Here is a 24,497-nt window from a genome sequence, read left to right on the forward strand (position 1 = left end):
GAAATTAAAGTGACTGACCGTCCGATGATTATTGGCTCACGGACCTCTGATTTCCCTCTCCTGAAGTCTACAATGGCAAAGGAGCTAGATTTAATCACAGTCATAAGTGTAAAGTGAGTAGAGCAGAGGGCTAAGCACACAGTCTGATGGAGATCATGGAGGCCATGTTGTTGCCAATCTGAACTGACTGGGGTCTGCATGTGAGGAAATTGAGGACCCAATTGCACAAGAAGGTATTGAGGCCAAGGTATTGAAGCTTATTGATTAGTTTTGAGGGGATGATAGCACTCAATGCCAAGCTGTAGTCAATAAAGAGAATCCTAATGTATGCATCTTTGCTGTCCAGATGTTCCAGGGTTGAGCCAAGAGCCAATGAGATAGCATCTGCTGAGGACCTGTTGCTAAGGTAGACAAATTGGAATGGATCCAAGTTGCTTCTCAGGCTGGAGTTGATATATTTCATTACCAACCTCTCAAAGCACTTCATCACAGTGGGTGCAAGCGCTACTGGACAAGTCATTGAGACAGGTTACCATGTCTACATTCTTCTTAGGCACAGGTATACTGAAGCAGGAGGGTATCTCAGACTGCCAAAGTGAGAGGTTAAAGATCTCAGTGAACAGTACAGGTCTTTTATACTCAGCCAGGTGCTTTATCTGCGTCAGATCCACCCTCATGAAGGATGTTCTCACGTCAACCTCAGAGACTGAAATCTCAGTGTCACTGGGGGCTCTGAGATTCTCTAGTGGTTCCTCCATGTTTAGACATTCAAACTAGTGTGAAAGGCATTGAGCTCATCTGGAAGCAAGGCCTTGTTGTCACCTATGTCTCTTGATTTCACCTTGTAAGAGGTGATAGACTGCAAGTCCTACCATAGCCGTTGAGCAACTTTCACTCATTCAAGATTAGTCCGGAATTGCCACTTCACCCATGAGAGGGCTTTCCAGAGTTCGTACCTGGACCCCTTGCTGCTTTTTTGGTTGCCAGACTTGAATGCCATTGATCTGGCTCTCAGCAGACTGTGGATCATCCAGGGCTCCTGTTTGGAAAGGGCTCTGGATGATTTTGTGGGGTACTCTCATCTACAACTGTTTTAATAAAGTTATTGACAATCTCAATTGACCCACTCGGAGCAATGCTGTAGCTGTTCCTCTCCCTCCCGCGACCACCGTTGTCATAATTTCTGAAGCCTTGGTCTTTAGCTTCTGCCTGTTTAGGGTATACAGGCAGAAGAACAGTTAAGTGATCAGATTTACCAAAACGCAGTCCAGGCATGGAACGGCAGGCATTCCGTTTCTGAGTATAGCAGAGGTCCAGTGTGTTGGGCTCTCTGGTGCTACAGGTAATATGCTGACAGTAATTACGCAGATATTTCTTTAAACAGGCCTTATTGAAATCACTGACTATGACATGAAATACATAGGGGTGGACATGGCATCATGGAGTATCTGAAGCGTTTATTATAATCAGTCTCCAGTATGTAAACTGCAGTCCAGATTACGGCAGAGAATTCTTGGTAAATAGAATGGTAAATTTAAAAATATCATTTTTAAATAGTAGAAGCAAATGTATTGAAAAATAAAGCTATTGGTGTGTCAGATTACAAGATTCAATAAATTTATCACCAATAAAATGATGATATTGACAAGAAATATCACAGTGCAGATGGTAAATAATAATTTAGGTTTGATATTTTGCTCAATAGGAATTGCCAAGAAATGCCACAGCCTATAAACGTGGATGCATCAATGATGTACACATCTTTAATGAATGTCAGAATCAGAATGAGGTTTCATATCACCGGCATTCGTGAAATTTGTTATACAAATGCAGTAGATAATAGAAAAACTGAATTACAGTACAAATATATACAAAATAGTTAAATTAGTGCAAAAATAGAAATAATAAAGTGGTGAGATAGTGCTCATGGGTTTAATGTCCATTCAGAAATCAGATGGCAGAGGGGAAGAAGCTGTCCCTGAAATGTGAAACTTGGTTTCATATTGAGCAAGTCTGCCCAATTTTATGATTCCAACAGCGAGTCTTATTCATTCATACCGATTTTGGAATTTTAGACACATTATAACTATTTTAAATTGGTGACCATGGTAATCTATCTTGTTTCAGCCCTATCTCCAGGTAGAGAAGTTTCTTCACAAATGCCCTCCCATAATGTATGGAAAGCCTCAAATGCCACTACTGTTTCTAGAAACAAAATTAATCTCATATTTCAGAATCCCCAGATAACATTTCATAAGCAACAAATCACTTCGGCATTTCTGAATAAGTTACATTCCATAATGTAAAGGAAAACAGGATTGCATTTTTAATGCTGAATATCATGAGTAAAATTTAGAAGTGCACTTAATCGATCAATACAGAATGAAAAATATTCTCAATATTCTACAGCAATGAAGGACAACATGAAGCTACAGTATTTATGAATATAGACCTTGTTTGATTGAATAGAACAGTGAATTCACTGCTAACAATGATCAAAAAAACCACCATACAATTTTTTCAGGCCACCAAATTGTTAACTTGCAGCATTAGAATATCATATCTCTACATTTGACATCTCATATTAAAAGGAAAAAAACTGCAATATGCTTTTGGCAGGCCACAACTTTTCTCAACTCTAACTCCCTCCTTCTCTATTACGTACATCCTGGTCAATTATAGGTCTGATCGCCTTACAGGAAAAATGCACTGTTTTCCTTTTCATTCCTTTTAGCTCAAAGGGTACCCTTTCCCAATAATAGCACTTGCTTTCGGACTTGTCATTGTATTTGGTAAGATCAGTGATTACCTAGCAAGGTGAAGGACTGCTTCGATAATATTCGCGCCTTCCCTGGCACTGGTTTCACAGAATAGCACATTGTAGGTCTGTCAATGGAAAAAATTAGAGATAAATGAATATTGTTCATTTCTTTGAAATACTAAAGGATGATTCATTACTGACTAACTTGCTGTACCTTGCATCAGTGTCAGTCTTAGATCTAGAACTACAAAAGGAGATGTTTAGATTGAAAGAAGTTTGATGAAATGATACGTATTTCCTTTGTTTCTTGCTGAACTGTGTGCCATGGAATCAGTGTACTTCCGTAAAACAATATGCCTTTCTCCCCACCGCATGCATGCAGACCATCAAGCACTCACTAACATTAATCCCACTTTATTTGCCCCACATTTCCATCAATTCCCTCTTCCCCCACCCCCACCAAATTCTACCACTCACTTATGAGTTAGGGAGATTAAGTGGACACTTAACCAACTATCAGACATCCTTGAGAAGTGGGAGTAAACTACGGCACCAATGGAAACCCATGGAACCTCAGGGAGATCATGCAAACTTCACGGACGCCACAGGAGGCCAAGGTCAAATCTGGGTTGCTGGGACGATGAAGCAGCAGTTCTACTGCTTTAAGGAATTTCAAACAATTGTCATCCACTACAGGAGTCTCAACTATAGCTCAGCAACACAATAAAACTGAAACAGTTTGAAAAAGCAAAACATTTTTTAAAGTTTTTCCCAGTTAAATTTGGGAGAATTACTGTGACTGAACTAAAACATGCCACACTAGATTAAAAAATGTGCAGTTCAAGTTAACAAATTCTAAATGCATTATATCAAAATTATGAAAACAAAAGTATATTTTTCTGCTTCAACACTCTATAGACTTAAAACAATGCTTTCAATAATTCAAATTCTCACCATAGCCAGTTTCTCCCCGTAACTGGTGGGGATGCATTTTTGCCCCTCTTGCATCGCTCCTTTCCTCAGATCTACCTTGTTCCCCACCAACATAATGGGTATGGTTTCAGTGGTTGAACCCTTTAAGGAAAAAAAATGGATAATAGGACCATCAAAACATTATTTTTCTGAACATTCCTCAGAAATTAAAGTGACACAATGAGCACAAGTGAATAGCTAATGTAGCATGTTGGATTTCGGACAAAAGAACATATATGAAGAGGTCATTCATCCCCTCAAACTCAAGATCAGACAATTCCAGCTCCTCTATTCCCCAAATAGCCAAACATCTATTGATCTAAGGCTTGAATTTATTCAGTGGTTCAGCCTCTATGGCCCGATGGTCCAAAGATTTATTAAGTAAGATATTTACACCCTTGACTCTGTGACTAGGCACAGCTCAAATGCCATCTATAAATTTGCCGGCAGAATTTCAGTTGGTGACAGGAGGGCATATAGGAGCAAGATGCATCAGCTAGTTGAGTGATATCTCAGCAACAATCTTGCACTCAATGTCAGTATGACCAAAGAGCTGATTATGGACTTCAGAAAGGGCAAGACAAGGGAACACACATCAGTCCTCATCCAGGGATCAGAACAATTTCAGGTTCCTGGGTGTCAACATCTCTGGGGATCTATCCTGGACCCAATATATTGATACAGCTCAAAAGGTGACACCACAGTAAGCTATATTTCAATAGGAGTTTGAGGAGATGTCGTATCTCACCAAAGACAAACTCAAATTTCTACAGATAAACCATGGACAGCATTCCACTGGCTGCATCACCGTCTGGTATGGGGAGTGGGGGCTACTGCACAGGATTGAAATAAGGTGCAGAGTGTTTTAAACTTAGTCAGCTCCATCATGGGCAATAGTCTCTGTATTATCCAGGACATCTTCAAGGAGTGATGCCTCAAAAAGGTGGCATCCATCATTAAGGATCCCCATCACGCAGGTCCTGCCTTGCCCTCATTGCTACCATCTGGAAGGAGGTACAGGAGCCTGAAGGCACACACTGAATGATTCAGGAACAGCTTCCTTGCCTCTGCATCCGATTTCTGAATGGACATTGAACCCATGAACATTACCTCACTACATTTTTATTTTTGCACTAATTTATGTATACTGCCATGTTTTATATATGTATTGCATTGTACTGCTACTGTAAAGGTAACAGACTTCAAGACATATGCCAGTGATAATAAACACGATTTCATCTCGCCTCAGTACTGAGTGGCCAACCCCTTGTTTTTAAGATTGAATCTTCGCTCTAGGCATCACAACTAGAGGAAATAACAACCGTGTATCTACCCTACCAAACTCTATAAAAGTTCAGTACACTTCAATGAGATCAGAACATACTAAAGTAGAAAACACTGGCCCAGTTTGCTTAAATATTCCTCCCTCTATTACAGATCTTCCTTAGATCAATATTTCAGATGTGACCTTAGCAGAGAATCTCTCTAGACTTGAAGCCAAACACTCTTGCCCAAACACAATTTGCCTTGCTAATCACTTTAAGCACTACGTGTTAAATTTCAGTTGATTTCTATACATGGTCTCTGGGTGGAAAAAAAATCAATCTCTTGTCACTTAAAAAAAGTAAAACTGCCTCCTGTCATATATACACGTACCAAAGTGAAGGAGCTCAGACTTTCCCACCCAGCCTTCCAGTTGGAATGACTCCTACATACATATACCCTGTCTATATTTCCCCTAATCCCTCTGCACCTTCCTGACAGCTTTGTATGGTCACTCACACAATTACACAATCTAACCCATCCTTGCACAAGAAAGATCTTTTATTATGTATGGTGATGCTCCAGTGAGCCTCCTAAAAAGGTCATTACAGAAGCTGGTCAACAGCTTGGGTGCTTAACTTTTGCAGGTGTATTTTCACAGGTTATCAAGTTCAGAGAGAGTTTCAGAATGAAGTTAAATAAACAGAAATCGCCTTGAAAAAAAATCACTCCGTGCCAATTACAAGCAGCCGCCAGAAAAGCCAGGGTAAGATGTGTTGGAATAATTTCAGTGAAGTAAGAGTTCTACCTACTTTTGCTAATGCTATTAAATCACCTTCCAGGTAATGCTTTAATTGGGAAAATGGGAACTAAGCAGTCAAATTATTTAGACATATTGGAAAAGGAAACTTGGTAGATCAAAGTCTGAGTCTATGCCATCCATGCAAAGGACACATTATGTATTTTAATGCTCACCTCAATCATGTCAACCCATTCACGTACATTGAGGAAACTTCTCTCACAGGTTACATCATACAGCAGTAAAACACCATCCGCACGTCTGAAATAAGACTTGGCAATACTTCGAAATCTGAAACATTTTGTAGGCACATTTTTTTTTAGAAAACATTAATTCTATGGAATTAAAACACTATCAACCATAACCTACAATGTAACAATTAAACTCAAAATTTTCATTTGTGAATTCATATTTGGTAGAAAACTATGTTAGTTTCAGGTACACACTATCAAAATATTCTTATAGAAGCAATGATCAGTTTGAAGTTAAAGGTAAAAATTCCACCTGTATTCTCCTTGTGTGATATCTCTAGCAATCATGCAAACTTTCACAATATACCATTATGCTGAAGCAGCTAAACTCTGCTTGTACCATACATGCACATGGAGAAAGGACTACAGGAAAAGCTCCCAGTAGTTTTGAGCCACTAGACTCAGGAATATTGGTTTACTGTCGCATCCAGCTAAAATACACAAAATACAGAGAATAAAATGTTTCTTTTGAATTATTACATCGGAGGTTAAATCACCAAATTTATAGGTTACTGGCTTGAGATGATTAGAAGACAGGGACCCTTTTGCTCAGAAGCTGGTTAGGTGAAACATGAAATGTTCATGTTGCGCGTGTATTTGGTTTTGGAATAGAGACACCATCATTTCAAACTTGCATATTTCTGAATCACCTTTCTTGGCCTGCAGTGTCCCACAACTGCAGTACTGTTTGCTCTCCATCCACAACCAGAGTTTTCATCTGGAAGTCAACTCCTGCAAGAAAACACACGCAGGGTTACAATGGAGCTCAATGCTATCTATCAATTTGCATATCAACGATATCCAGCTGAAATGTAACCACACACTTCCCTGCAATTTCAAATATTACTGCACAACTTAATAACCCCAGCTTTTCTGAAGTGTCCATTTTGGGATATTGCCTTATACTTCCTTTCCATTGCCTCTATAATCTCTTCATCTGCTCACACAACCACATAAAATCCTTGCAGTCTGTTCAAAGAAAAGTTTACTTTTAAAACACCTTTATCTATGCTTTTAGTACCTTTTGATTTGGATACAATATCCTTCAAATTGCCACTATCTAATGAACTCCAATACAAGAGCTACTGTTTCACAGCTTCAGTGACCTCTGCTCTAGCCTGAACTCCCCCATCATCGATAGAGTTTGCATATTTGCCACCTCCCCTCCCCTTGTGTGACCTTAAATATTCAAATTTTTTTTACACGTCTCACCTTTTTGATACTATTACCATAACATCAACTACCACCATACTCTATATGAGAAAATCTGCAGATGCTGGAGATCCAAAGCAACACACACAAATTACTAGAGGAACTCAGCAGGCCAGGCAGCATCTACGGAAAACAGTAAACAGTCGGCGTTTCGGCGTGAGAGCCTTCATGAGGATTGGAAACAAACCGTAAAGTCAGAGTAAGAAGGTGGGGGGTGGGGAGGGGGAGAAGTACAAGATGGTAGGTAAAACCAGGAGAGGGGAAGAGGTGAAGTAAAGGGCTGGGAAGTTGATTGGTGAAAGAGATAACGGAAAAGCATGGAAGAAAGAAAGAGGAGGAGCACCAGAGGGAGTTGATGGGCAGGTAAGGAGATAAGGCGAGAGAGGGAAAGGGGAATGGAGGGATACCAGATTGGAGGCTACCCAGACAGAGTACAAGGTGTTGCTCCTCCAACCTGAGTGTGACCTCATCATGGAAATAGATCTTCATACATTTTACAACCAACAATTATATTAAGGACATTGGGTATAATAAATAAGCAATTTTTATTCCCAAATATATTCAACTGTAAACTTACAGTACAGCTACAGATCATCAACCTTAAATCAATAATTAGTGCTATTCTTTGACCATTCTAAGGTTGAGCACACAGTAAGGGTGACACATTTTGCCTTGCCAGTGGAGTACTAGAAGCATTTGGAAATAACACCTTTCAGGTGTAAAATACTATTTCACATAGAAGTAAAATAAAATCAAGTATCTCGAGTTGAAGAACAAAAATCTTCTTCCACCATTTATACCTCAGACATTTCCTGAATATTTGGTCATCCATTTCTTTCCAGTTTCTGGGATCTTATCAACAACAAACTGTTTCCTCACAGTGGCTAAACTTCAGAAGATATCGTGTTCAACAGAAAAGTTCAGTTTCTACCCAAGTCCTACATAAAGCTCAATAACAAGAAACATTAGCATTTTGAAATGTAAGCAAATAAATATGAGAACATCCAGAAAATGCTTAGATCTTGTGTCCCATCGATTTGGGAAGGAATTTGAAAGTCATATGACACATAAATGGGTCCTTTGACCCCAGTAGTCTATGACAAACAAGCTATTCAATCTAGTCCTATTTGGTTGTGTTTGCTCTATATCCACCTAAACATTTCCTATCCATCTATCAGTCCAAGTAATTATTAAATGTTGCTAATATACTTGCCTCTGGCAGATCACTTCACATACTAATCACCCTTTGGGTGTAAAGGTTGCTCCTCAGATTCCTATTAAATCTCTCCCCTCTAATCAATTGAAATCTAGATGATAACTTCTATTCAGCAATGCAGCTGCAGAGATGAAAAGAGGTGCTGTTCAAAACTCCCCAGTTTTAACATTAGGCTCAACTAATGGTCAAATGTGTGTGAATGTTGGGGTGGGTAGAAAACAAAAGGGGAAAAGAAGTTTGAAGAAGATTGGAGGAAAAACATACCCAAGGTGGCACTGGTGTTCCCATGAAACTCATTTTTGCAGAGTCGTAGAAGGAAGCTCGATTTGCCTACAGCTGCATCTCCAGCAAGCACAATCTTGAAGGCTTTGCTAGACGGAGGAGTCTTAGAATTCCCAGCTGTGTTATCAAGCTGAAGAACAAGATTTAGATACATTAATATTCTGGTTATTGCAAAAGCCAATTAATTGAAAGCAAAGCAAAAATAGAAAAAAATCAAATGCTTGTTTTATTTGTTGCTACATCCATTTTGATTAAAGCTGACATAATGTTTGCATTTCTTTAGAACTGATTAATTTCACAAACTACTCCTCCTCCCAAAAGTTTGAATGTAATGTGAAACACAAGAATATACATCCATTTAGAAGCTGGCCAATAGACAATAAATTCAAAACCTTTTCAAAAATGTTTGTTCCTTTCCTCCGAAGCCAATAATTCAAACTGATGACCACTTCAATCTCCGACACCCTCATTCTCCCTACAATCTCACCACTGCATTTATGAAAAGCGTAGTTTTCATTTGAGCTTGAACTGCAAGGCTCAGGACATTTCTGAAGTTTTCCCCCTCATTTTTCTCTTCTATTCTGAGAGCTTTCCATATCTCTATTAAATGGAAGGCTCCCAAGTTTCTGTCCCAGGTCTCAGCACTTGCATTAACTTTGCAAAGACATGGGGGAGAAAGGAAGAGAACAAAGAATTAACTATTATACTAAATCCTATTTTGACTTCACCCTATGATTACTTACAGTAACTGAACATAGCTGATATTTCTTTGCCCAACCCAGGAGAGTGTCACTACAGATATCAATGAAATCAACATGAGCCCAACTGTGAACATAGCGTATCCCCAGGGCATGGCTCAGTTTATTTATTGCAATTATTATAATTGTCTACAGTTAAACAGAAATACAAATCAGATGTGGAGTATGCACAACAGGCCTCACTTGTGACGAAAATGCAGAGATACAGCGCCGTACAGAAGATGCTCCAGAATTCCTGCGGTTCACTGCGTAGGAGTCGTCCATTTCTACATCTGTGTTTGTACCATCCTGACTGGAAACTTCTTCATTTCGGATTTCAAGCACCTACAAAACAGGTCAATTCTACTGTGACCTACAGAGACATCACATCACTTCAGTGGCTAATTTAATGCATTGCACTTGTATGCTTTGGCTATTAATAATTATGTTTGGAAGATTGCATTTGATTGCTAACTAGCCAGTATTGTTTTAATATAGAACACACAGAATTGATGGCAATATGCTAAAATGGTGACAGCACACACACTTTGCAATAATATACTGACATAGATTGAGAATAAGATATTGGATAGAGAACAAAGAGTGGAATAACCATATTCTCATATCAGCAGGCTGTCGTTAGTGGGATTCTAAAGGGCCCAGTGATTGGACCCCAATTACTCACATCTGCAGTAACAAATAATTGGCTAGGATTTGAAGTATGGCGTAAGACTCAGAGTCTTAAACAGAGATGTAGACGAACTAAGTGGGTGAGCAAGAAAATGGCGAAAGGGTGCACAGTAACAAAAAATAGGCCATCTTCCACTTTGGTACATGAAACAGGAAAGCACACAGACCACTCTTGGCATTCAAAGGGAATACAGCATTTTTGTACTTGTATACGTGTCATTGAAGACCAACAAGAGCAAGAGGAATAAATGGTATTTTAGCCTTTATTATGACTAGGCTTTGAGTGCAAGAATAAGGAGGTCTTATTATACAAAAGATAACTTACCATGAAGTATGTGCACCAATGAGTCATCCAGAGTCAGAGAAAAGTACAGAAAAGAAACAGACCTTTCAGCCCATCTAGTCCATGCAGAGCTGTTTAAGCTGCCTACTACCATTAACCTGCACTGGGACAATAGCCCTTCATAATCCTCTCATCCATGTACCTATCCAAACTTTTCTTTAACATTGAAACATAGAAAAACTACAATACGATCAATGCAGCCCCTTCGGCCCACAATACTGAGCTGAACATGTACTTACTTTAGAAATTACCTAGGGTTACCCATAGCCCACTATTTTTCTAAGCTCCATGTACCTGTCCAGGAGTCTCTTAAAAGACCCTATTGCATCCGCCTCCACCACCATCACCGGCAACCCATTCCACGCACTCACCACTCTCTGCGTAAAAAACTTAGCCCTGACATCTCCTCTCTACCTCCTTCCAAGCACCTTAAAGCTGTGCCCTCTCGTGTTAGCCATATCAGCCCTGGGAAAAAGCCTCTGACTATCCACATAATCAATGCCTCTCATCACCTTATACACCTCAATCAGGTCACCTCAAATCCTCCATCGATCCAAGGAGAAATGGCCAAGTTCACTCAACCTTTTCTCGTAAAGCATGCTCCCCAATCCAGGCACCATCCTTGTAAATCTCTTCTGCACCATTTCTATAGCTTCCACATCCTTCCTGTAGTGAGGTGACCAGAACTGAGCACAGTACTCCGTGCAGTCTGACCAGGGCTCCGAAACTCAGTCCCATGGTTGATAAATGCCAATGTGCTGGATGCATTCATAACCACAGAGTCAACCTGCACAACAGCTTTGAGTATCCTATGGACTCGAACCCCAGATCCCTCTGATCCTTCACACTGCCAAGGGTCTTACCATTAATACTATATTCTGCCATCATTTTTGACCTACCAAAATGAACCATCTCACACTTGTCTTGGTTGAACTCCATCTGCTACTTCTCAGTCCAGTTTTACATCCCATCAATGTCCAGCTGTAACCTCTGACAGCCCTCCACACTATCCACAACACCCCCAACCTTTTTGTCATCAGCAAATTTACTAACCCATCCCTCCACTTCCTCATCCAGGTCATTTACAAAAATCACAAAGAGAAGGTGTTTTAGAACAGATCCCCGAGGTGCACCAATGGTCACTAACCTCCATGCAAAATATGACCCATCTATAACCACTCTATGCCTTCTGATAGCAAGCCAATTCTGGATCCACAAAGCAAGGTTCCTTTGGATCCCATGCCTCCTTACTTTCTCAATAAGCCATGCATTGCTAGGCATACCTTATCAAATGCCTTGCTGAAATCCATATACACTACATCTACTGCTCTACCTTCATCAATGTGTTTAGTCACATCTTCAAAAAATTCAAGCAGGCTCGTAAGGCATGAACTGCTTTTGACAAAGACATGCTGACTATTCCTAATCATACTATGCCTCTCCAAATGTTCATAAATCCTGCCTCTCAGGATCTTTTCCATCAACTTACCAACCACTGAAGTAAGACAGTGAAGTAAGACTCACTGGACTACAATATCCTGGGCTATCTCTACTCCCTTTCTTGCAACCTATCCGCAACCCTCCAATCCTCTGGAACATCCCCCATCCCCCACTGATGATGCAAAGATCATTGCCAGAGTCTCAGCAACCTGCTCCCTCACCTTCCACAGTAGCCTGGAGGACATCTCCTCAGGTCCTGGAGACTTATCCAACTTGATGCTTTCCAAAAGCTCCAGCACATCCTCTTTCTTAATGTCTATATGCTCAAACTTTTCAACCCACTATAAGTCATCCCTACAATCACCAAGATCCTTTTCTGTAGTGAATACTGAAGCAAAGTATTCATTAAGTACCTCTGCTATCTCCCCCAGTTCCATACACACTTTTCCACTGTCACACTTGATTGGTCCTATTCTCTCATGTCTTATCCTCTTGCTCTTCACATACTTGTAGAATGCCTTGGGGTTTTTCTTAATCCTGCTCGCTAAGGCCTTCTCATGGCCCCTTCTGGCTCTCCTAATTTCATTCTTAAGCTCATTCCTGCTAGCCTTATAATCTTCTAGATCTCTGTCATTACCTAGTTTTTTGAACCTTTCGAAGCTTTTCTCTTCTTCTTGATTAGATTTTTAACAGCCTTTGTACACCACGATTCTTGTCTCTTACCATCCTGTCCCTCTCTTATTAGAATATACCTATGCAGAACACCAGGCAAATATCTCCTGAACATTTGCCACAATTCTGTCGTACATCTCCCTGAGAACATCTGTTCTCAATTTATGCTTCCAAGTTCCTGCCAGATAGCTTCATATTTCCCCTTACTCCAATTAAATGCCTTCCTAACTTGTCTGTTCCTATCCCTCACCAATGCTATTGTAAAGGAGACAGAATTGTAATCACTATCTCCAAAATGCTCTCCCACTGAGAGATCTGACACCTAACTAGGTTCATTTCCCAATACCAGATCAAGTCCAGCCTCTCCACTTGTAGGCTTATCTGCATATTGTGTCAAGAAACCTTCCTGAACACACCTAACAAACTCCCAATCAATATTTGGGAAATGAAAATCTCCCACCACAACGACCCTGATAGTGTTACACCTTTCCAGAATCTGTCTTCCTATCTGCCTCTCGATGTCCCTGTTACTATTCGGCGGTCTATAAAAAACACCCAGTAGAGTTATGACCCCCTTCCTGTTTCTAACTTCCATCCACAGAGACTCCATAGGAAATCCCTCCACGACTTCCTCCTTTTCTACAGCCGTGACACTATCTCTGATCAGCAGTGTCATGCCCCCACCTCTTTTCCCTCCCTCCCTGTCCTTTTTGAAACATTGAAAGCCTGGCACTCCAACTAACCATTCCTGTCCCTGAGACATCCAAGTCTCTGTAATGGCCACAACATCATAGCTCCAAGTACTGATTCACGTTCTAAGCTCATCCGCTTTGTTCATGATGCTTCTTCAAGTCAAGTCAAGTCAACTTTTATTGTCATTTCAACCATAACTGCTGGTACAGTGCATAGTAAAAATGAGACAACATTTTTCAAGACCATGGTTTACATGACACAGTACAAAAACTAGACTGAAGTACTTAATAAAAAAAACAGAGAAAGCTATACTAGACTACAGACCTACACTGGACAGCATAAAGTGCACAATACACATCTCAAACCATCGGTTTGAGCGCATTCCTTCTCTATCACCTATCTTCCCTCTCACACTGTCTCCAAGCTTTCTCTATTTGTGAACCAACTGCCTTTTTCTCTGTCTCTTTAGTTTGGTTCCCACCCCCCTGCAATTCTAGTTTAAATTCTCCCCGGTAGCTTTAATAAACCTCCCCGCCAGGATATTGGTCCACCTCGGATTCAAGAGCAACCCGTCCTCTTTGTACAAGTCACGCCTGCCCCAAAAGAGATCCCAATGATCCAGAAATCTGAATCCCTGCCCCCTGCTCCAATCCCTCAGCCACACATTTATCCTCCACCTCATTCCATTCCTATACTGTCGCATGGCACAGGCAGTAACCCTGAGATTACTACTTTTGAGGTCCTGCTTCTCAACTTCCTTCCTAACTCCCCATAGTCTGTTTTCAGGACCTCATACCTATGTCGTCAGTACCAATATGTACCATGGTCCCTGGCTGTTCACCTTCCCACTTCAAGATATCATGGACGCGATCAGAAACATCTCAGAATCTGGCAGCTGGAAGGCAAACCACTATCCGCGTTTCTTTCCTGCATCCACAGAATCGCCTGCCTGACCCCCTAACTATAGAGTCCCCTATCACTGCAGCCATCCTCCTTTCCCTACTCTTCTGAGCCACAGAGCCAGACCCCCAGCAGCACTCAAACAAGAATACTTATTGTTTAGGGAGATAGCCACAGGGGTACCCTCTACTATCTGAGTCTTGCCCTTCTCTCTGTTGACCGTTACCCACTTATCTGTCTCCTGAGGCCCCGGTGTGTCTACTTGCCTTTCGCTCCTCTCTATTACCTCCTCACTCTCCCTGACCAGACGAAGGCCATCGAGCTGCATCTCCAGTTCCCTAGCCCGGTCCCTAATGAGCTGCAGCTCGGCGCACCTGGTGCAGATGCGGCAGTCCGGGAGACTGGGAGTCTACAGAACTTCCCACATCTAACACCTAGCACAGAACACCGGCCTCACACACATACTTCCGGTTTCTTTTCCTCAGAGGTAACTTACCTCGGCTTGACTCGTTATCACCAAAGCCCTGCCACTCTGCCTCAGATCACTTCAGTGATGACCTCTCTGCTAGGCAGTGTCTCTCTCTTATGCCTGAACCTTCCCTGCTATTTAACTCACGATTGGTGCTCTGGTTATAGCTGCTGATAAGCCACGTACAATGGACTAACAAAGCTCCCTTTTTGAATAACCGACGCCAACCTGAGAGAAATCTCTTGGTAAAGCTCTCTTAATGCCGCTGATAGGCACGTGAAATCGAGCTCGCATGCACCACTTGCGCTGGCAGCTCATTCCACACTCTCACCCCCCTCGGAGTGAAGAAATTTCCCCTCAAACCATGACCTCCTTGAACTCCCACCAAACCTCTGCTTGCATTTACCCTATCTATACCCTTCATCATGTTGTACATCCCTATCAAATCTCCCCTCAATCTTCTACTTTCCAAGGAATAAAGCCCCAACCTATTCAATCTTTCCATACAACTCCAGACTCAGCAACATCCTTGTAAATTTTCTCTGTACTCTTTCAACCTTATTTACATCTTTCCTGTAGGTTGGTGACTAAAGTTGCACACAATACTCTAAGTTTGGCCTCACCAAAGTCTTTTACAACTTCAACATAACACCACATCTCCATAAGTCAAAGTATTATAAAAGGCCAATGTGCCAACAGCCTTCTTTATGACCCTATCAACCCGTGACACCACTTTCAATGAAATATGGACCTGTATTCCAAGATCCCTTGGTTCTACCATCGTCCTCAGTGCCCTACCATTCACTGTGTAAGACCTACCCTGGTTGGAGTGCAGCTCCTCACAAATGTCTGCATTAAATTCCATCGGGTATTTTCCAGCTGGTCCAAATCCCTCTGCCTGCAAGCCATGTTAGTCTTCCTCGCTATCCACGACACCCCCAGTCTTGGTGTCACCCACAAATCTGCTGATCCAGTTAACCATATTATCATCCAGATCACTGATATAGTTAACAAACAATAATGGACCCAGCACTGATTCTTGCAGCAACTCCACTAGTCAGAGGCCTCCATTCAGAGGGGCAACCATCTACTATCACTCTTACGACTTCTCTCACTAAGCCAATGTCTAATCCAGTGTACTACCTCACCCTGAATGCTAAGTGACCAAACCTTCTTGACCAACCTCCCCTGTAGGACCTTGTCAAATCCATGGAGACAACAACTCCTGCCTTGCCTTCATCAACTTCCCTGATAATTTCCTCAAAAAACTTTCAGACTAATGGTTAGACACAACCTACCACACATAAAGCCTTGCTGACTATCCTTAACCAATCTACCCTTAATCAGTTTACTAGATCAATTCTATGGATAGTAAGTTTTCCATAGGAAAAGGGATTGAACAGACTGAAAACATGTTCTTTAGAGAACTTAGGAGATTTCATTGAAAATTGTGACTTTTTTCAAAGGGCTTGTCTGACAAGTTTCAAGGATGAATTTTCCCTTGACTGAACAATTTAGGACTAAGGGCATAGGCCGTTAAAGGCTGGAGAAATTGTTCCTTATCTCATTGACAGAGTGGTGAAGTTTTGGAATTCTGTATTCTTAATGGCTGTGATACATCAGTAATTGTATTCACTCAAAACAGATGGATAGATTTCTCGGCACATTAGCAATCAAAAGAAGTATGGAATACTGTTAGAAGTAGCACTGCGATAGAACAACTGCAATGACAAGTTAAGTGGTATAAAAGGGCTACATGATCTACTCTGTGGGGAGGTGGGGATTCAGTTCCTAGATCTTATATTCCCATAACCAAGTAAAAAATGACAAAGAGCTTCACATCTAATAACATTTTAAGTATACTCTATGGTGATATAGAAAATCCAGCAGCCAGTGAATGAATACAAAAATTAGTGGGATGGATATTAAATAATTTGCTCCAGTGAAACCGGAATAAGGAAATAATGAATCGATATCACTAAAAACACCTTTTCTGAGGTAAATTGTGTTAAATTACTGCCACCAACAGTGAGGGAGCGAGCAATGGTAAGGCGAGTTCAAGGGATAAGCTGGTGTGTTGCAGAATCAATGCAGATGGAGTAAGAAATTCAGAGAGAAGTCAGGGTAGAGGAGTTTTGGTGCTTGTACAACTGGCCGGGGGCAAGGTTGGATTGCTCTGGGCACAGAGGGAAGAACTCGGGGCAAAGGAGATCCAATGGCCCAGGTCCGAGATCGGATTGCACTGGGCACTGAGCTGATTTGAAGAGCTTGGGAGCAGCTTCGGCCTATATAGAGAAATCTGAGTCCAGATTAAGCTGCTGAGGGGCATGGACTAGGCCCCGAGCCCTTCGCAGCAGCTGGGTCCTAGTGCAAGGTACAATCTGCTGTTTACACAACTTAAACACCAGCCCAAATCGGAGGCAAGAGCTGATTTCGCTTGCTCTCCCTGATGTTCGCTCCTCTCTCCTGGGCACCAGAGCTTTTTGCTGCAGCAGCTCCTGTGTATAATGCGAAGTATAATCCGTTGTTTGGTAAATTTAAACTGAAAAGACAGGGTGACAGGATCAGAGGCGAGAGCCAATTTCACTCGCTTTCTGCAATGGTCACTCCTTTCTCCTTGGCACTGAGAGGAAGAAGACAGCCCCAGCTGCTGTGCTCCATGCCCACTAGTATGATGAACTGCTAAGTGAGGCTTTGGGCCTGCTCTCGGCTACTCCAGGATTCGGATCTGAGGAATGAATTTGGTTCAGAATGTTCTTGTTTGGTTAAATTGTTTGCATGATTTGTGCTTTTCCCCCCTTCCTCTTGTACATCGGGTGTTATCTTTCATTTTTTATGATTGGGTTCTTTCAGGTTTCTTGCTTTTTGGCTCCATGTAAGCAAACAAATCTCAAGGTTGTATAATTTATACATTCCATAATAAATACACTTTGAATCTTTGATATGGCCTGGACTTCAGGAACTGTTCAGTTTTCTTTAACTTGTTGCAGGGAATATCTACGGCCATGAAGTGGTCCGACAGATCCTCTGAATAAGGGTCCAGATGAAGGGTCTCAGCCTGAAACATCGTCTGCTTATTCCTTTCCGTGGCTGCTGCCTAACCTGCTGAGTTCCATCAGCATTTTGTGCGTGTTACTCTAGATTTCCAGCACCTGCAGAATCTTGTGTTTATGTCCTCTGATTAACATCACATGCAAAAAAATACAACATTTCAGCATTATTATTTAGGTGCATTTGCAGCAAGGTCTGCAAAAAACCTGCGTTGTCTGAAAATACATCAGGCCAAGATGAAATGTGCGGAGCAGGAGAGAGTGATACAGCACCCAGGATTCACTGCTGGTGAGACTCAGGAGGAGCCTGGCCCAGAAACTCCCACTCCAGGCACAGTGGCAGATCACCGGCGGGTGAAGGAAACCATTGGAGGGAGTAGCTACCATGCCAACTATCATAACCAGAGTTGCTACTGAGAGATCCAGCCTAGTGGAGAAGAAAGCCAGCAGAGCCACCTACACGATGAACTGTAAATTGGCCGTAATGCACCACAACCATAAGGCACAGGAGCAGAATCTGGCTATTCAGCCTATCGAGTCTGCTCCGCCGTTCAATCATGGCTGATCCTTCTTTCCCTCCTCAGCCCCACTCCCCACCCTTCTCCCCATATCCTTTGATGCCATCCCCAACCAAGAACCTATCAAGCTCTGCCTTAAGAACACCCAACAACCCGACCTCCACAGCTGCCTGTGGTAATAAATTCCACAAATTCGCCACCCTTTGGCTAAAGGGATTTCTCCGCATCTCTGTTTTCAATGGACGCCCCTCTATCCTGAGGCTGTGCCCTCTTGTCTTCATGGGAAACATCCTTTCCACATCTCCTCTGTCTAGGCCTTTCAACATTCAAAAGATTTCATTGAGATTCCCCCTCATCCATTCTAGTGAGTCAGACACAGAGCTATCAAATGTTCCTCATATAACTCTTTCATTTCTGGAATCATTCTTGTCAACCTCCGCTGAACCCTCCCCAATGCCAGCACATCTTTTCTTGGATGAGGAGCCCAGAACTGTTCACAATACTCAAGGTGAGGACTCACCAGTGCCTTGTAAAGCTGCAGCATCACATCCTCGCTCTTGTATTCTGGACTTCTTGAAATCAATGCTAACATTGCAGTTGCCTTCCACATCACTGACTCTACCTGCGAGTTAACCTTTAGGGACGACTGTTATGAATGCACCACAGCTCTGAGGGGCCGAAGGGTGCGGGGTAGCCCCCTCCTTTGTGAGAATCGCAAGAGCATTATTGGGTTGAGTCAGAGGACCCAGGAAATGAGACAGAGACATGGCCATTGTCTCCTGGAGTCAACGTTTGTGGATTGGGGACTATGCTACATGCAAGCCCTCGGGCAAAGTGGGCTGGTTGAGAGAGAGATTGCATCACCCCAACCTGATTGACATCTACTACCCGGCGAGTTAAGATAACAGGGGGGGCTGTAGGGACAGCCCCTCAGATGCACCAGAAGAAACGCTAGCGATCCCACAATAGCAGGAAGCCATTTGAAGGAAGCCACGTGCGTTCGGTTCCCTTACCTGGGGGCTGGTGGCTGGTACCTTGGAAAACAACTTGGAACTAACAATGGGGAATCAACTCCCCCGACACAATGGATTGGCCTCATAAAAGTCCCGGGCAAGTTTAAAACCGTCTTTCTTAAACCCAAATAGCTGCAGCTTGAAGGAACAGTGACTTTCATCTTTCCATCGGACAATACAATATCCCCTAGACAAACGATAGAGCTATTGCTTATTTGATGATTATTATTATCCCCCCATTTTTAGATTGCGTATTGACGACGTATTTTATCTGAATGTCTGTATTAATCTTATTTTTGTGCCCCTTTATAAATAAAGACGTTTAAAAATAGTACCATCAGACTTCAATGGTCCTCTCTATCTTTGCTGGTAAGTGACCCAGTTACGGGGTTCGTAACACTACCAAGTCCCTTTGCATCTCAGATATTTGGATTTTCTCCCCATTTAGAAAATAGTTTATTTATCCTTTTCTACTAAAGTGCATGGCCATGCATTTTCCAACATTGTATTTCATTTGCAACTTTCTTACCCGTTCCAATCTAAGTCCTTCTGTAGCCTATCTGCCCCCTCAATACTACCTGCCCCTCCTCCAATCTTTGTATTATCTGCAAACTTGACAACAAAGCTATCTATTCCATCATCTAAATCATTGATACACGGATAAAAAGAAGCAGTCCCGACACCGACCCCTGCAGAACACCACTAGTCACCAACCAGAAAAGGATCCTTTTATTCCCACTCCCTGCTTCCTACCAACCTGCCAATGCTCTAACCATACCAGCAAATTTATTATAATACCATGGGCTCTTTACTCGGTAAGCAGCCTCATGTGTGGCACCTTGTCAAAGGCCATCTGGAAGTTCAAATATACAACATCCACTGCATCCCCTTTATCCATCCTACTTGTAATCTCATCAAAGAATTCCAACAGGTTTGCCAGGCAGGATTTTCCCTGAAGGAAATCATGCTGACTTTGTCCTATTTTGTTCTGTGTCACGAAGTACTCTATAACCTCATCCTTAACAATTGGCTCCAACATCTTCCCAATCACTGAGGTCAGGTTAACTGGTCTATAATTTCCTTTCTGCTGCCTAACTCCTTTCTTAAAGAGTGGAGTGAAATTTGCAGTTTTCCAGTCCTCTGGTACCATGCCAGATTCCAATGATTTTTGAAAGATCATTACTAATGCCTCTACGATCTCTACCACTACCTCTTTCTGAACCCTAGGGTGCAGTTCATCTGACCTAGGTGACTTAGGTCTTACAGCTTTTTGAGCACCTTCTCCCTTGTAATAGTAACTGCACTCAATTCTCTTCCCTCACACCCTTCAATATCTGACATACTGCTACTGTCTTCCACAGTGTTGCAAAATACTCATTTAGTTCATCTGCCATCTCCTCGACCCTCAGTTATTTCTCCATCTTCATTTCTAGCAGTCCTAATCCACTCTCATTTTTTGTTTTTTTCCATACTCAAAAAAGCTTTTACTGTCTACTTTGATCTTGCTTGCTAGCTTGCTTTCATATTTCATCTTTTCCTTCCTAATGATTCTTTTAGTTGCTCTCTATAGGTTTTTAAAAGCTTCCCAATCCTCTGTCTTACCATTAATTTTTGCATTGTTGCACGCCCTCTCTTCTGCTCTTACATTAGCTTTGTCTTCCCTTGTTAGCCACGGTTGTACTATTTTGCCATTTGAGTATTTCTTCATTTTTGGAATACATCTATCCTGCACCTTCCTCATTTTCCCCCAGAAACTCATGCCATTGCTGCATTCTCTGACTAATAGCACAGGGGGAGGGGGAGAGTGAGGGAGAGAAACCACCACTTGTCAAGCTCAGAAGTAGGCTTATGACACTGCACAGGACAGAATGGCAGAGAAGATGGAGAAGAGAGAGAGAACCAGGAAACAAGTTTCCTTTATTGTCGACCTTATGGATTCCCCAAGCCGATGCATGGACAGAGACATGGCAGGCAGCTCACAAGCTCCAAACAAGAGATGGATCTGCATCCTCAGAACTCCCTCAGTGACTCAGAGGGAGTGGGAGCTCAGACACAATAGCACCTTACCAAACCCCCCACCTCCTCCTCTTGCGGTTGAGTTCACTGGCAAGAAGCCTTGCTAGAAGTAGATCCAGGAAGTAATCAGAGAGGCCACAGCTAGTTTCGTCCCTAGTCCCAGCAGTGTACCCTACAGGGTGTACAAGCTCTGCTCTAAGCTCCCCCAGCTAATATGGAAATCCCTTGCGTTGGGGAAAGGTCACCGACAGGTAGAGGCGGGCATAGGAAATCTGGAAATCCAAAGGGGAGAACTTCAAGCACACTGAGCAGCTTAGGTAAATCCCACTGCTCAGAGTGGAAGGAAGATACATTTCAATATCGCCTGACGGAGTTTCTTCTCAAAAACGGCTACATCAATTCAACTGTATGGAAAGAAGGGATTCCTTGAGGCCAGAGTGCCAAGAACACATGGTGTGGATTCACACTGATCAGGGAAGCATGCAAAGGGAAGGGAAAACTAGCTGTACTATGACGTCACCTTGCCAACTCATACAGGTCATTACCACACAAGCTGCTGGAGTTCGCGCTGGACCAACATCATGGTAAAAGGAAGATAAAGTACCTCATCCCAGACAACTATAGGAACTTCGGATTGAGACTCTCCTCAGGAACAACCACGCCAATCTGGCACGGTTCAAAAAGGATATTATAACCGGATGCACAACCTGAGTGATCCCCTTCTCCCTGATCATGGACACACTGGTTAAGTGGAGTGGCCCTCTGACTAGGACAGGTGTGCGGCAGCCCCCAATCCGAGACCTTGTTGATGACCTCCTGGTGACACCTACACTACTCCCAGGCAGTAGATGGATTCTCTCCAGGGGCTCGAGAAGATCACTGCATGGGCAAAGTTTAACTTTATAAGCCGGAGAAATCCCAGTCTCTGGTGCTAAAGTAAGGCAGACTTATGGACAACTTTTGTTTCTCCTTGGATGATATTGATAGCTCATCCATCTCCGAGAAACCAGGGGCGATCCAGGGGTAGATCTTTGACTGCAGCCTGAGACTGCCATCCAGAAGAACACCAAGGAGTTCAAAGTCTGGATCACCAGTGTGGACAAGTCAGGCCTACCTGGCAAATTCAAGGCCTGGATCTGCCAGTGTGGCATCCTTCCCAAATCCTATAATCCACACTAATATATATGGTACTCATTTCAACAATTGAGGCAATTGAAAGAAAGATCAATAGCTACCTTTGAAGATGGCTGGGACTCCCACGTAGCCTGAACTGCATTGCTCTGTATGGGAAGAGGAATAAACTGCAGTTTCCCTTCAGTAGACTGAACGAGGAGTTGAGGGTTTCCCATACAAGAGAATTGCTGCTGTCCAGAGATTCCACCAACCCCAAAGTCTCAAGAGTAGGCATTGAAGTGGGAGTGGAGATGACCAAGTCACGTCTGAGGCACAGGGATCTGGCAGGGACAGAGACAGCTGGTCAAGTGGGGCTTGGCAGCTTCCCTTCAACCCATTTTGACCATGTCCAGTGCAGAGACAGATGCAAACTGCTCCAGGAAGAAGTGTAAGCAGCTGTCGAGGAAGTACGTACCACCAGGATGGTAGGAATGGGGCAGCCAGGAGCTTGGAGAATGAACCACCAGGATGGTAGGAATGGGGCAACGGAGAGCTTGGACAAGGTGGGAGGGTGTGCTGAAGCAGAAGATCTCCTGGCTCAACATCTGGCAGGCAGCACACCAATGCATCATTTATGATTCAGGCCACGTACAATGTCCTGCCTAGTCTAGCAAAGCTTTTACGCTTGGGACAAAAACGAGGCACCGCTGTGTCTTCTCGGCCCTGACAGACCCTGGAACACATCATGAGCACCCTGGCAGAAGGCTGCTACCACTGGCGCCACAGATGAGAATGCTACCAGGAACCTGGGCTGGCACCCAACAGCTTATAAACGATGTCATTCCAGATTTTTTTAATAAGTTAGAAGCAATCATTTATCAATCACATTGTGAGTGTAAAGGTGAAAGTTATTGCATTCTTTCAGGGGCATTTTCCCCCCGTGAAATAGCTGAATCCAGTACTTTATTTAATATTAGCAGTCAATACAAAAACAGTCCCCTTCACCATTTAAAGACCATGAGTTCTCTGAGCTGACAACCTATCCCACAGCTAATAAAACAGCTTCTACTTTTGCCTAATGTGGACTGCCATCCATTGAGTTGCAATGGGTTACACATTTAATTTCTCGCAGTTCCTCATCACTAAGTTGCTATGGAATGTCACCATGTGAAGGAAAGTGACAGAAAGAAAAGGAACCAAGAAAAGAGTGCTCCATTCGTTGCCCTGAAGTAATCCTTGCAGTCAACCGTTCTCCAATATTGTGGGCAGATTTCTTGCTTATTCTCTGGAGTTCAAAAAGTTCTGTCACTGAGGGACAATGGAGAAATCAGACAGGAAGCTACAGTAGACTTAATTAGGTAGCATTTGAAGCATGAGATATCTTAGTGCCTTGAAATAATACCAAAAGGTTAGTCAATGCCCTCGATAGCACACTTCCATTCTTAATGAAAATAACTGAAGAATCTGGCAGAGATAATGTGCACATTGCCAAATTCCATAATATTTTATTCTTATCATCTCTGCACAATTCAAACTGGAAGGGAAGTACAGGAAAGGACTAGGAATTCAAACATGAACATTCAAAGCTGTCCCATCAGTAAAGCAGATCATGTTTTTCTTACCTCTCTTTCTCTCTCAAATGTCTTAATACCTTGACAAATTTAGATAATTTTTGTTAAAGAAAGATTTGAAAATTTCAACTAATCAGTATTCACCTACTTCTGGAAGAGAATGTTCCCAATTTCTACCATCTTTCCTCTAATTTTATAACAGTGTCTCTTCTTGATATATTCTCCTTCCGGAGAAACAGATTCTTCTTGCCCGCCCTATTAAATTTTAGCTTTAAAAATTTTGATCAAATAACTCCTACAATTAATAACTTAAAAGAACACCAACATTTTAATGGAACCTATAATTCACTTTTATCAAATTCAAAGCACATTGTTCACACAATCATTAAACACATTTGCTTTACTAATTTGCAATGCAATTATCATACAAGAGTTCGAGATTTGTTAGATCACAACCAGAGACTTTCATCAGCTACTTACAATGTGACCAAAACATTACATAAACAAAAAAACTGA

General features: G+C 42.3%; 1 protein-coding gene across 2 annotated transcripts in view; it reads right to left on the reverse strand.

The window, feature by feature from the left end:
• rasef (RAS and EF-hand domain containing) overlaps nucleotides 1–24,497 on the reverse strand; it is an 83,319-nt gene that overhangs the window by 4,343 nt on the left and 54,479 nt on the right. For both annotated transcript variants that reach the window (XM_059969791.1, XM_059969792.1), the window contains exons 12-17: nucleotides 9,698–9,838; nucleotides 8,739–8,886; nucleotides 6,697–6,778; nucleotides 5,972–6,086; nucleotides 3,716–3,835; nucleotides 2,810–2,886 (exon numbers count right to left, since the gene is read on the reverse strand). In XM_059969791.1, the coding sequence (XP_059825774.1) occupies nucleotides 2,810–2,886; nucleotides 3,716–3,835; nucleotides 5,972–6,086; nucleotides 6,697–6,778; nucleotides 8,739–8,886; nucleotides 9,698–9,838 (683 nt within the window). The remainder of the gene's footprint in view (nucleotides 1–2,809; nucleotides 2,887–3,715; nucleotides 3,836–5,971; nucleotides 6,087–6,696; nucleotides 6,779–8,738; nucleotides 8,887–9,697; nucleotides 9,839–24,497) is intronic.

The sequence above is a fragment of the Hypanus sabinus genome, chromosome 5, assembly GCF_030144855.1.
Source record: "Hypanus sabinus isolate sHypSab1 chromosome 5, sHypSab1.hap1, whole genome shotgun sequence".
NCBI classification, from domain to species: Eukaryota; Metazoa; Chordata; class Chondrichthyes; order Myliobatiformes; family Dasyatidae; genus Hypanus; species Hypanus sabinus.